Source organism: Chionomys nivalis, chromosome 7 (genome assembly GCF_950005125.1).
Source record: "Chionomys nivalis chromosome 7, mChiNiv1.1, whole genome shotgun sequence".
NCBI lineage: Eukaryota > Metazoa > Chordata > Mammalia > Rodentia > Cricetidae > Chionomys > Chionomys nivalis.
Genome location: NC_080092.1, coordinates 37,021,725 through 37,035,234, shown reverse-complemented (window position 1 = coordinate 37,035,234; position 13,510 = coordinate 37,021,725). Strand labels below are relative to the sequence as shown.

The following is a 13,510-nucleotide window of genomic DNA, read 5'->3' as shown; positions in this document are numbered from 1 at the left end:
ATGACTTAAAAAAAATGTTTCTTTTGTTTTTAATCTATGTGTGTAAGAGGGAGAGGTATATTCACATACATATGGGTGCCTATAGAAGCCAGAAGAGGGCATTGGGTCCCCTAGAATCAAGTGGGTGCTAGAAATGGAATCCAGCCGGGCGGTGGTGGCGCACGCCTTTAATCCCAGCACTTGGGAGGCAGAGGCAGGCGGATCTCTGTGAGTTCGAGACTAGCCTGGTCTACAAGAGCTAGTTCCAGGACAGGCTCCAAAACCACAGAGAAACCATGTCTCGAAAAACCAAAAAAAAAAAAAAATAGAAATGGAATCCAGATTCTTTGGGAGAGCAGCCAGTGCTCTCAACCATTTAGCCATCTCTCCAGGTCCCAGGGTGATTTTTTAAAAGAATTGTGGGAGCCAATGAGAAAACAGAGAATGTGAAGACGTTGCTGCCAAGGCTAAAAACCTGAATTCAGTTCCCAGAGCCCAAGTGCCGGATGGAAAGAGCCAATTTCACAGGCTGCTCCCTGTTCTCTATGAACCATGGCTGGTGCACACTCACAGAAGACACACACACACACACACACACCACACTGAATGTGTGGCGATCAGACCACAACCAGCAAGAGTTGACCCTCTCTTTCCACGTGTGGGTCCTGGGGATCAAATTCAGGCTGTCAGGCTTGGTAGCAGGAGCCTTTGCCTACTGAACCATTTCAAGAGCCCAATAAATGTTATTTTTAAATTTAAAGTAGTTTTGGGCTGAGGGAGGACTCAGTGGATAAAGCGTTTGCTATTCAATCATGAAGACTTGAGTTCAGCTCTCCAAACCCCATGTAAAGACAGACCTGATGACACACTTCTATAATCCCAGCCCTCATATACTGAGTGACAAAGACAGGAGAAATCCTGGAGTCTTTCGGGCAGCTAGCCTAGAGGATACAGCAGAAATGAGACCCCGTCTCAAACCGGGTGAAAGGCGAGGACTAACACTTCTGACCTCTACACACCCAATGCACAGTCAGATTTTTTAAAATTTACTTTTATGTGAATTCATGTATGCATGTGTGTGTGTGTGCGCGCACGCACGTGCAACTATCTGTGGAGGCCAAAAGGAGGGTGTCAGATCCACTGGAGCTGGAGACATGGTTGGTTATGAGCCACCAGGTGTGGGTGCTGGAAACACAAGTCAGGTCCTCTGGAAGAGCAGGGAGGACTCTTCGCCACTGAGCCATCTCTCCAGCCTCACAAAGATTCGTTTAAAAGAATTTCTGTTGGGCTCTATTGGTTTACAGACAGACTTGAGGGTGCTGCCTCAGTGCCAGTGTCTTCTGGGAGCCCCCTGAGTACACTGGAACGTTGGTTGCTTAGATGACCTTTCCAAAGCCTGCCTTTTCTGAAAGGGTGAGTCAGATGTGCACATCTGTGGGGCCATCGTGTGTTTTGATAATACAACTGTCCTGATGTTGCTGGCCCCACCCCTGACCTGCAGCATCCTTAACTGTGAGACTTATTTGAGGAATGCCTGGGGGTAGGGGTAGGGGGAGCTGTCCCCAGGGCACACAGGCTCCTGATAGAATGCTGTCATCTGACCCTGGCCCCCAAAGTTTAGTGGGACTGCCACACATCTCAAGTGTGGGACAGTGAGACCAGCTGTGAGCGGTCAGCCGGGAGAAAGTGGTCCGGACTCCTGCTGCTGCTGTTCTCTGCTCTCTGTGAGCCTGTCCGGGGCAAGGGGAGGGGGGACCCCAGAGGGCAGATCAGGAACCTGGCAACATAAGGCAGCGCTGAGCTGTAGCCTTTAGAACTTGAAGTAGCATCAGGTGGGCATGCTCCATGTCACCAACAGAGGCCTGTCCTGCCCCATGGAACATCAGCAATAAAAGACTCCCAAGACCCTTTCTACCCAGGCAATCCTCTGGTAACTTATCTGAGCCTATGGACGACAGGCCCTTCGGGGCCTGCTATGTCTCAGAGGGCTCTGTCCTGTCTCCATCATCTCTCCCATCAGTCATAGAGGAGGCTGGGCGCTGAGCATGCAGATCGTATGCTATGAACAGTTGAGAGACTGCTTTAGCCCATCCCGTCTCACTCCTGACCCCACTCTTCACTCTAGGTGGAGGAGACACAGACAGAACTCCTGGAGACACTGGACAAAGAGGGAAGGATCCTGGAAGGCCGGCATGAAGAGGCTGGGCAGGGTGAGGACCAAGAGGACCCAAGGGGCTCCTCAGGGGGCCCTTGGCCTCAAAGGGGTGACGGGACTTTCCTCCTGGGGTGGGCCTTTAACATTCTGTCACCAGGCTCTCTTTTATTCTCTGCTTTCTTTTATTCGAGCGTCTCCCCCACCACGCCTGTTTCTCTTTCGTTTTAAAAATACCTACAGGAAGTCTACCCACCTTAGGTGGGCGTAGCTGCACACGCCTATAATCCCAGCAGTTGGGAGGTGAGGCCACGCAAGGATCAGGAATTCAAGGCAAGCCTCTGCTACAGACAAAGTGGAGGTCAGCTTGGGCTACACCAAACTATATATCAAAAGGGGAGGGGTCAGAGTCTAGAAAACCCAGACAAACGAAATCACTCTTTTTATAACCACCTTCCATCCCTACAGTGATGACTCCTAAAAGTTACGGCTAGGATGGGGCTAAGGAGAAGGCTCCGTGGACAAGAATGCTTGTGGCACAAGTGTGAGGACCTGAATTCAGACCCCTAGAACTCATGTAAAGGTGGACCACTGTGTGCGTCTATAATTCCTGCTCTCATATGAGATAGGAAGTGGAGACAGTTGAACTCCCAGGATCTCACAGCCCAACTAACCTAACGTCTGCAGGGCAAACAAGATCAACATCTGAGGTTACCCTCTGACCTCTGCTGCGTCTGTGCTCAACACACACCATACACACACAGACATAGAAGAAATTTTGGCTAGGATAGTCAGACATGGCTCATGGCTTGCAATCCCATCACACACAAAGCTAAAGGTAAGAGGACCGCTGTACGTTTGAGGACATTCCAGGCAACGAAGTGAGTTAAAAAGCCTACTGAGATACACAGCAAAAACCTGTCTCAAAAAAATTAAGCCAAGACTGGAGGAACAGCTCAGCAACTGAGAATATGTGCTGTTCTTTCGGAGGACCTGAGTCTGAATCCACATCCAGAAGTTTACAGCCACCTGAACTCCAGTCCCAAGGAAACAAATCCTCTCTGCCAGCTTCCACGAGTATATGGTCATGTCATATACCCAACACAATCAGACAGACACACACATACACACACACACACAATTAAATATTTTGAACTAAATCAGTTTTTGTCACATTCTTAGTTTTTAAATAATTTAGAATTGAAATGACTAGGTGTGCGTGTATTTATTTTTTCAGATTAGCAAATCACACCTACAACATTGGATTGTGTGCACTGGTGATGTTTAGTGCACTTACCATCATGCAATCATGACTACCACTCAGTTCCAGGACATTCTTCTCCTCACCCCAAAAAGAAACACCCAGCAGTCGTCACTCCGCATCTTCCCACCAGCCTCTGGCAACTGCTAACCTGCTCCCTAATTTCACAGTATCAGATAGCCTGGCTTACTTCACCGAGCAAGATGCTTCCATGTTACAACATACATCCGGGCTCCACTTCTTTTTTATGGCTGAGTAACACACCACTGAATAGACATACCATGCTTTGTTGACTTATTCATCATGGTATCTAAGCTGTCCTGTCTCCAGCGACCATGAATGGTACCACTGGCCCAACGTACTTTGCCTCACCTTACCTGTAAGAGGGAGATGATGGTATTTCTATTCTTACCCTTTTGAGAAACTCCCAGACTCTTTTCCATAGCAGTTGTCCCACTTCATGCTCTTCCCAGTGAGGTCTGAGGGTCCCGGTGGCTCCACAGCCTTGTCAATATGTGGACTTTGTCCACTGCTGTCATCATTGCGGTGACCATGAGGTGGCATCTCATTGAGGGTATTTGGGGTTTTGTTTGTTTTATTGCTATTGTTTGAGACATAAGTTCACTGTGTTACATAGGCCAGCCTGGAACTTATGAGTAGCCCAACCTGGCTTCCAGCTTGCAATGATTCTCCTGCCTCAGCCTCCTGAGTGTTGGAATTAAAGATATGTGCCACCACACCCAGCCGATTCGTTTACTGTTTACTTTTGAGTCTGGGTGTCAGTAAACCAACCAGCCTGGCCTCAGCCTCCTTAGTGGATGAGTAACACCACAGAGGAATGACACCGTTCCCAGTTTATTGGGCTTTTGTTTGTTTTGGTTGGTTGGTTTTTCGAGACAGTGTTTCTCTGTAGCTCTGGAGCCTGTCCTGGAATTTACTCTTGTTGACCAGGCTGGCCTTGAACTCACAGAAACCTGCCTCCCGAATGCTGGGATTAAAGGCATGTAACACCACTGCCCAGCAATTGGACTTTTGATCTACATTTCCCTGACTGGTTGATATTGTTTTGTGTCCTGTTGGCATTTGTGATATCTACTTTGGAAAAGTTGTGTAAGTTTTAACAAAATTGAAATTGACTTTGAACATGAACATACAGTCTCCTGACCCTTATCCAGAATTACTTTTTATTTGTTTTGTTTTGTTTGTTTGCTTGGGTTTTTTTTTGTTGTTGTTGTTGTTCTGTTTTGTTCTTTTTGAGATGGGGTCTCACTATGTAGCTCTGCCTGTCCTAAAACTCAGTATGTAGACCAGGCTGGCCTTGAATTCACAGAAATCTGCCTGTCACTACCTCCCAAGTGCTGAGGTTAAGGAGTGTGCCATCACACCAGGCTTCAGAATTACTCCTTTCATAAGCTGTTATGAACATATGAAATTCATAGGCAAATTCTTTTTTTTTAAGATTTATTTATTTATTATGTATACAACATTCCTTTGATATATACTTGCATGCCAGAAGAGGGCACCAGATCTCATTATAGATGGCTGTGAGCCACCATGTGGTTGCTGGGAATTGAACTCAGGACCTCTGGAAGAGTAGTCAGTGCTCTTAACCTCTGAGCCATCTCTCCAACCCCATAGGCAAATTCTATATCCTGTTCTTTGAGAGAGAGAGAGAGAGAGAGAGAGAGAGAGAGAGATTTGGAATGAAACTCAGAGTTTTGCTTTCATTTTTGCTTTTTATTAAGTACTTGTTTTTTGTTTGTTTTTTTTTTCAAAAAAAGTTGTGTGTGTGTAGATAGATAGATAGATAGATAGATAGATAGATAGATAGATAGATAGATAGATAGATAGATAGATATAGTCTTCTTGTGTAATACCCTCAGAGCCTGGAAGAGGCATCAGATTCCCTGCAGCTGGAGTTACAGGTGATTATGAGCTGTGCTATGTGGGTGCTGGGCACTGAACTCTGGCCCTCCTGACCCTGAGCCCCTCTCCAGCCCTTGTTCTTCTCATTTAATGCCGTATCAATCATGTTACCAAGTCCAGCTACAAAAAGGAAGGCTGGTTCAGGCTGAACTTCTTGGCTCATACTATAATCCAACATTCAGAAAGCTGAAGCGGAGGATGATGGAATTGGAGGCCAGCCTGGGCTACAAGGTGAGGTCCTGTCTCATAAAAAATGAAGCAAGTCTAGACCATAACACCCAAGGGTTTGCTTGCTCTTGAGAGTCTAGACATCTAGATTTGGTTCTTAAAAGGGATCCTTTTCATGAAGATATGCTTCTCCCCTGGCATTCCATCCTTCTTCCACTCCCAGTAACATAGTAACTAGGACAGAGGTCTGAACAAGTTTCAAACTTTTGAAACATTGACATTGGCACAGAATGTTTGGCAGTAGAACTAGAACCCCTTGAAGCACACCCAGCCACACCAGCCTAAACTGCTCCGATTTCTGTCTAAAAATCTACCTTCTCTGCCTACATGGCTATGTGGGAAAACCTCGCCCTGTGGGCACTGGTTTAATAATATTTAGTAAAATAAACATATAGATACAAAGTGACCCACTATGGGGCCCAGGGGGATTGCCTATAGGGGATCCTCCCAGTTGTCAGAATTCTATTTTTCTTTTTGTTTTTTTTATAAAGTGTATTGCATTTATTTGTGTGGTATTTGTGTATATATGTGTGTATACGTGTGGGGGTGTGTGCACACATACCACAACAGGTGTGGAGGTCAGAAGACAAACCGCAGGAGTCAGTTCTCTCCTCCTGCTACATGGGTCTTGGGGATCAAACTCAGATCATCATAGTGAGACCCTAACTCAAGCAAACAAAGATTTATTTGGAATTGTTTTTGCTGATAGTGGTGGTTGTCATTGTTTGAGCTACATAGGGTCTCACTGTGTAGCCCTAGCTGGCCTGAAACTTACTACGTAGAGCAGGCTGCCCTGGAACTCACTGAGAACCACCCACCTCAGCCTCCCAAGCGCTGGGATTAAAGGCGTGTGTTTAAACACCTGGTTTTGTTTTGTTTGTGTGTGTGTGCCCGCGCGCACGCGAGCAAGCAAAAGAGAGAGAGAGAGAGAGAGAGAGAGAGAGAGAGAGAGAGAGAGAGAGAGAGAAGGTCTCACTGTATAACCTAGGCTGGCTTTGAACTCCTGGTAATCCCCCTGTCTCAGCCTTCCAACTACTGTTTACAGGTGAGAACTACCTGTATCTAGCTATAGGCTCTCTCTTCTGTGACTCTGGTGCTTTGGCTGTAGTTAACTTCCTTCCCAGTCACCCCTGTGGCACTTCTCTGCCTGGTCATTGGCCATTTCTGAGTGATCAGATGGGCCTGGGGATTTTCCCAAGAGGGTTTCTGGGAAGGTGGAGTGGTATCTCTCACCAGACTCATAGTGGGATGGGTGGATCTCCAACACCCTGCACTGCCCATCTGGGAAGACCTGGCAGGGCTCTTTCCCCTGGACCCTGCCCATAGAGACAACCTGGTAGAACTTCTTGGCCCCACTTCACAGCAGAAGCGATGAACTTTGAGCATGTGCCGTCATGCCTCACCATCTCTCGGTCTTGAAGAAGGGGAGGCAGGAGGACTACAGGGATTCCTGCCACAGATGCCCTGTCCTTGTTGTGACTTTACAGCACAGCTTCGGCTGCATGCCTTTCTTTCCCCTGGCCTGCTGCAGCAGGACACCATAAGGCCTGCTACAGGATCCAGGGCACCGCAGGTCCTCCGGCAGCATCCCCGCTGCAGGGTCCTTGTGGCTGAGCCTCAGGGACACCTGAGCGCCCACTGCTCCCCCAGGATAGGACCTTTCTGTTCCCCTGGGATTTGTGAAGCCCCTCGAAGTTCTCTGACTCTGGTCCTGCTTCCTTTCTGTGGCTGTGATGCAGACTGACCAGGAGCAGCTTGGAGACGAAAGGGTTTATTTGACTGACACTTCCAGGTCACCCTCCATCACTGAGGGAAATCAGGGCAGAAACCTGGAGACAGGACCCATGGGAGAATACTGATTTCCAGCCTGCTTCCTGGCTCTCATCTGACTATGCTCAGCCTCTCACAATAGCCCAGGCCTCCTGCCAGACCACAGTGGGCTGAGACTCCCATATCAATCAGCAGTCAGGGCAATGGTCCACAGGATATACCACAGGTCGATCTGACCTGAGCAGTTCCTCAATTGAGGTTCCATTTTCTTTTTCTTTTCTTTTCCTTTTTAGTTTTTCAAGACAGGGTTTCTCTGTATAGCCCTGACTGTCCTGGAACTCACTCTGTAGACCAGGTTGGCCTCGAACGCAAAGATCCACCTGCCTCTACCTCCCAAGAGCTGGGATTAAAGGCATGCACCACCAACATCTGGCAAGGTTCTCTCTTCTTAAGTGACTCTAGGTTGTATTTAGTTGATAATATAACCAGCACAGCTCCTTAGAGCAGAAGATGAGGCTCCTGAAAGAGACAGATGAAGACCATTGCACAGCTCCTGGGTCCAGTGGGCCCCTGGGTGATCATCAGCACCGTGTAGACCTTCAGGAGCTTGGCAGAGGTTTTGTGGAAAGTTTTTGAGTTTATAGGGATCTCCTGTCTTCACAGCCCTGCAGACGTCAAGTGCACGGGAGAAAGACTCTTCTAGTGTCTCTGTCCAAGAAGTCAAAGCCTCATTGCAGGTGAGAAGGGCCTGGTCATTCGGGTTGGGTTAGTGGGGAAATGGCAAGGGGTAGCCACATGGAGTTCCAAAGCAACCAAAATGATGCCGGCAGGTTAAAGGGGACTGGGGTGCTTGCTTTCCATATATCCTGACCAGGTGGTTGGTTGAGGGGACTTGGCATGCGATAGCCATGATAAGGGTTGCCCTCCTTTCATATGGCATCACCTGTTTTGTGGGGTTTGGAGGGTAATTGATTTCATTATTATTTTATGTGTATGTTTTTGCCTATATGTGTGTCTCTCTTTTTTTTTTTTTTTTGGTTTTTTTTTTGGTTTTTCGAAACAAGGTTTCTCTGTAGCTTTGGTACCTGTCCTGGAACTAGCTCCTGTAGACTAGGCTAGCCTCGAACTCACAGAGATCCGCCTGCCTCTGCCTCCCAAGTGCCAGGATTAAAGGCTGTGTTGAGATGTTTTATCACATAGCAGCAGAAATGAAAGATTGTCAGAAGGATCTTGGGGATGGCATCATGAGGGTCCAGGGATGGTCCTGAAAGCAGATGTTCAGAAAGACTTCTCAGAGGGATGGGGTCTAAGCCCGGAAGATGCTTAGGATCCTTCAGTGAAGGGAAGCCCTCAGCAGCATCAAGCAACCTGCTCAAAAGCATGGAGGAAAGGGAGAAAACAGGGTGTCTAAGGAAGTCCAGGATCCAGAGTTGTAGGAAGGCCAGGGGTGAGCAAGGGCCATAGGGAGGGACCAAGCCTAGGAGTATAGGAAGAGGTTGGCCTCTGTCACAAAGGGAACAGCTGAGAAGATCTCTGTCAGGGGAAAAGTAGAGAGAACGTGCCCTGAGACTGGGGGTACGGTGTGATGCTGAGCCCCTGCATAGACGGACGTGGAGGATGAAAACCACATAGAGTACAGCGTGACTGGGCTTTGAATGTAGGTTGACCTTGGTCTGAGATAACCATGACGTCATCCCAAGAGTGTAGGGACAGTAGTAACTCTTCTCACTACTGTGGTCAAATACATGACAAGAAACAACTTGGGGGGGGGGGGTTGGAGAGATGGCTCAGCGGTTAAGAGCACTGCGTGCTCTTCCAGAGGTCCTGAGTTCAATTCCCAGCAACCACATGGTGGCTCACAACCATCTGTAATGAGGTCTGGTGCCCTCTTCTGGCCTGCAGGCATACATACAGACAGAATATTGTATACATAATAAATAAATAAATTTTTAAAAAAAAAAAAAAAGAAACAACTTAGGGAAGGAAGAGTTTACATTGGGTCGTGGTTTGAGTCATTCCATCATGGTGGGAAGGTGTGGCAGCCGGTCACGTTGCACCCACGGTCAGGAAGCAGAGAAGTGATGAGCCGTGATGCTCAGCTCGCTCTGTTCTTTTTATTCAGTCCAGGACCCCAGCCTATGGCATGGTGCCACCCAGACCTCAGTGAACCCGATCTAGAAACATTCTCACAGGCATCCATCTCTTGGATGATTCTAGATCCTGTCAAGTTATCAATTAATCATCCCAAGAGCCATGAAAGGCTATACAGTGAGAGGTGGGGCTGGGATGTTTCAACCCCAGTAGCCGTGGGTTCAATCTGCTCTGCTGGGCGGTGTATGATACAGGCCAGAAGCACATTGAAGGGCCCCAGTCCTTCCCTTTTAACTGACATAAAGAGAATCACCTTGACAAGCCAAGCTCTTTGCTTCCTGCTCCCTTCTCCAGAACTCCTGTGCAATGCTGGCCTCATCACAGGAGGCCATCCAAGCCCAGATGAACAAGGTGGAAGGGTCCATCCTTAGCCAGCTCTATAAGAACCACATCCAGGTGGGTGCAGAACCCTGGCCAGCCTTTAACCTTGGTGCTGTGGGGAGGTCATGGGCAGACAAACATAGAGGACAGGCCTCAATCCTGAACCACACCCCTCACGAGAGCCCAGTAGCAATAGGGGCCTCAATTCACACCAAGAGAGGCGGACAGATGGTGGAGCACACAGATCTATGGGTTCAGAGGGAATTTGGGGCAACCAGCAAACCTGATGCAAGATAGCGCGTCAGCCTACTGAACCACAGCTGTGTGCCCAGCAGACACAGGCCTCCAAAAGGGCCCAGGGAGGCTGAGAGAAATGCAGCCTTGGCTGTGAAAGGGAGATCACGCCAGACCAGTGCAGTGAGCCGTTGGCAAGATGGGGAGGGGAGCAGGGGAGACCCACGTCCCTCACTACGTGCTGATTGATGGAGTCCCTCTGTGTTCTTCTCTAGGACTATGGGAGCCCCGGGCCGTTCTGGGAGCAAGAGCTTGAGAGTTTGCACCATGTTATTGAGATGAAGAATGAGCGAATCCATGAGCTGGAGAAGCAGCTCCTCCTGCTAGAGATGCTGGTCAGTGCTGGGCAGGCAGCAGGCTGCCACTTTCTGGACATTTCCAGTTCCGGCTTATCCCGCACCCCGCCCCTCACCCCCCAACCCACTCCTGACAGCTTGTCTCTGCTGTTCCTGCCAGGAGTCTGGTCTGGGTCAGGCAGCGGCTCCTTGTCACCTGACTCCTGTCTTTTCTTGGGCCCTCAGGTTGCTGTAACTAGGGCAGCACTGGGGCCCCGGCAGCCCCTGCTCCTCAGAAGGGGTGGCAGCCGTCACACTACAGGCAGGGGCTGAGGAAGGAGGTGAGGCCCATAGGTCGGGCAGGCAGAGGAGGCTAGCCTCAGCAACGGTAGAGCTGGGGAACTGAGATCTTTCAAAGACCCAGGGCCTCAGAACCCTGGAACAATGCGGGATTGGTTTCTTTGGGGTTTTATTAGATTGATTGATTTTGTGTACACATGGGTGGGCACATGCATGGCATGCATGTGGAAGGGGTCAAATGACAGTTTGCAAGAGTAAGTTTTCTTCTTTCACCATGAGGGTTGCTGGGATTGAACGCAGGTTGTCCAGCATGGCAGAAAATGCCTTTTACACCCTGAGCCATTTTTCAACCCTTTTTTGTTGTTGTTGTTTAAAATTTATGTGTGTGAGTGTTTTGCCTACATGCATACATGTGCACCACATGTATGCAGTACCCACAGGGAACCGGAGAAGGTGTCAGATTCCCCGCAAGAGTTACAGACAGTTATAAGAAGTCTTGAGGTGGCACTGGGAATCAAACCTGGGTCCTTGGCATGAGCAGCCAGTGCTCTTAACCACTGAGCCATCTCCCCAGGCTGAGCCAGCCTTAGCAGCACTGGTTTTGTTTTTTACACTCTCCAATAGCAAAGGTCGAGTCAACAATTCCACCTTAACTCGGGCCTTGTTTCCAGTTAGCGGCTTGCTCCATAAAGTGAAGGGCTAGCTAGAAAGAAGCAGTGTCCGGGGGAGAGGCGAGGGCACCCACTGTGCCAAGTGAGTGAAACAGCTTTCCACGCTCCTTCTCGGTTTGTTTCAGAAAGAAAAAAATCTAATATTAGCCCTGAAAAACACCACCCTGCGGCAGGAGGTTGAGGACCTTCAGTTCCAAGCTGGGAGCAGGCTGACCGTGTCAAGGTAGCCACCATCCCCTTTCTCCCACTCCCAACCTTCGGCCAGAACTTCCAGCTGGGCGGGACCCGGAAGAGCCTGGGGACTGGATGGACAAGTGGGCCCAGGTCCTGTCTTGGGAACATGACTCCTCTTTCCTTGGGAGTCAGGAAGTCCAGTTTCTCAACAAGAGAAAGAGGAAACAGGAAACAGTCCACCTGAGCAGGCATGCGTGGAATGACTCGGTCCTGAAGCTTTGTAAGTGAGCATTGATGTCCCATGTCATGGGCAGTTGAATACGTGACCTAGTCTCTGGTGGAATCCTGCTCTGGATCCTAAGAGCTAGGTCCTGTTATCCCCATTTGCTTATGAGGAAACTGAAACACAAACTCCATGTCACCTAAGGTGACCCTGTGAGGTGTGAGGCTCAGCTTGGGGCCACCCAGAGCTCCCCCTGTGGGGATTTGGCACTTGGTCAACAACTAGAACACCCCTCCCATACAGACAGTAAGGAGGGGAGTAATTGGGGGGAGGGGGACACCTTGGAGGAGTTGGTGTCGCACCCCCTCCCTACATGTGTGCCTCAGGAATGATTCCTGGGGGAATGAGTTGGTTCAGGCTCCCTGCTCTGTCGGTACCACAGGCAGTTCCAGAAAGATCTACTTCAGGACCTGGAGAAGGAGTCGCAAAATGGCCATTGCTGCAGCAGACGGAGGAGCCACTGAACCGACTGAGTCCTTGGGGCCTGTGCCTCCTCCATCTTACCCTGCCCTCTGCGGCACCTCAGAGGCCTCTGTCCTCATCATATAGACACAGGCCCTGGACCCACCGTGGCTCCCAGATTCACCACTCCCTCCAAGGTCTGTGGAGAAGAGGGCAAGACTCCATTCTTCTCCCAGGGCGAACTAGGTGGGCAGGAGGAGATGTGTATAGGTAGCAACAGTGGTGGCGGAGGTTGGGCCACCAGCATCACCCAAGAAGTGCCTTCCTTTAGTTGGCCCAGAGAACAAGCAAGCACAGTTACAGCCCCCACCCGGTCCCGTATGACGGCATCCAAGACTCCTCCCATGGCAGCTGGCGCCACTTTGACCATCTGACAAAGGGGACAGTCCCCACTCCCCGATTATCAGCTTTACAGGCAACTCACGGACCCATCCAAGTTCTTCTAACCACACCCGTAATTCTCACTCGGAGAAAAACTGTGAAAGACACCATCCGAGGAAAAGGAATACAGTATTGTTTTTGTTGAGATGGGGTCTCGCCACATAGCCTAACTTTGAACTCAAAACCGCCACGCCTCAGCCTCATGCGCGCTGGGAACACACGGGGCATGCGCCGCCACACCCAGCAGGATGAAGAGCTGAATTTGCTGCCGTGCTCAGCACTGTGAATGATTTTAAGCGTGTGTAGCTGAGGTCTTAATGTGAAAATTAAATCTTTTTGTTAAAAATAAAACTTTGTTTTCACGTTCTTCTCAGTGAGGATGTATTTCATTCTGCGTTGTCAGCTGCAGTGGTGAAATTCGCTGACGAAAACAACCGAAGGGAGGAAGGACTGATTGCTACCCAGGGTCCCGGGGGATAGCGGTCATCATTATAGTGGCAGAAGCATGAGACCTGCCTGTCACATGACATCATCAGTCAGGAGGAGTGCAAGGCTATTAAGCCTGAAGGCCCACCCCCCGAGCAACAAACTTCCTCCAGCAAGGACGTGATCTGGAGGCTCTAAAACAATCCCAAACAAGGGCCACCACCTGGGGACCATGTGTTCCAAACATGTGAACCTATGGGGGACATGTCATATTCAAACCATGTTTGTCAGAACATGCTAATCCTCTTACATGCTATGCTCTTGGAAGGTGTGTCTCACAGTTTTTTTCAGTGTAGACCAGTGGTTCTCAACCTGTGGGCCTTGGGGTCCTATATCAGATATCCTGCATATCAGCATTAGGACGGTTAAGAAGCACTGGTGTAGTGTATTTAGATA

The 13,510-nt window shown here is 49.3% G+C and overlaps 1 protein-coding gene across 2 annotated transcripts; it reads left to right on the top strand.

Moving 5' to 3' along the window:
* Positions 1 to 1,342: 1,342 nt before the first annotated feature.
* Positions 1,343 to 12,927, top strand: Ccdc69 (coiled-coil domain containing 69). 2 transcript variants are annotated; one of them, XM_057776120.1, is made up of 8 exons: positions 1,343 to 1,392; positions 2,105 to 2,189; positions 7,980 to 8,053; positions 9,762 to 9,863; positions 10,298 to 10,417; positions 11,454 to 11,551; positions 11,695 to 11,782; positions 12,168 to 12,927. In XM_057776120.1, the coding sequence occupies exons 1-7, from the start codon at positions 1,360 to 1,362 to the stop codon at positions 11,744 to 11,746; spliced, it is 564 nt and encodes a 187-aa protein (XP_057632103.1). In that variant the 5' UTR covers positions 1,343 to 1,359; the 3' UTR covers positions 11,747 to 11,782; positions 12,168 to 12,927. The 2 variants fall into 2 exon arrangements, with proteins under 2 accessions (XP_057632103.1, XP_057632104.1); XM_057776121.1 differs by lacking the exon at positions 11,695 to 11,782.
* The last annotated feature ends 583 nt before the right edge of the window (positions 12,928 to 13,510 follow it).

Coding starts and splice junctions, on each gene's coding strand:
- Ccdc69 (XM_057776121.1), top strand. CDS start 1,360: ATGACCTTTCCAAAGCCTGCCTTTTCTGAAAGG. Junction 9,864..10,297: donor TCTATAAGAACCACATCCAG/GTGGGTGCAGAA, acceptor GTTCTTCTCTAG/GACTATGGGAGCCCCGGGCC. Junction 11,552..12,167: donor AGCAGGCTGACCGTGTCAAG/GTAGCCACCATC, acceptor TCGGTACCACAG/GCAGTTCCAGAAAGATCTAC.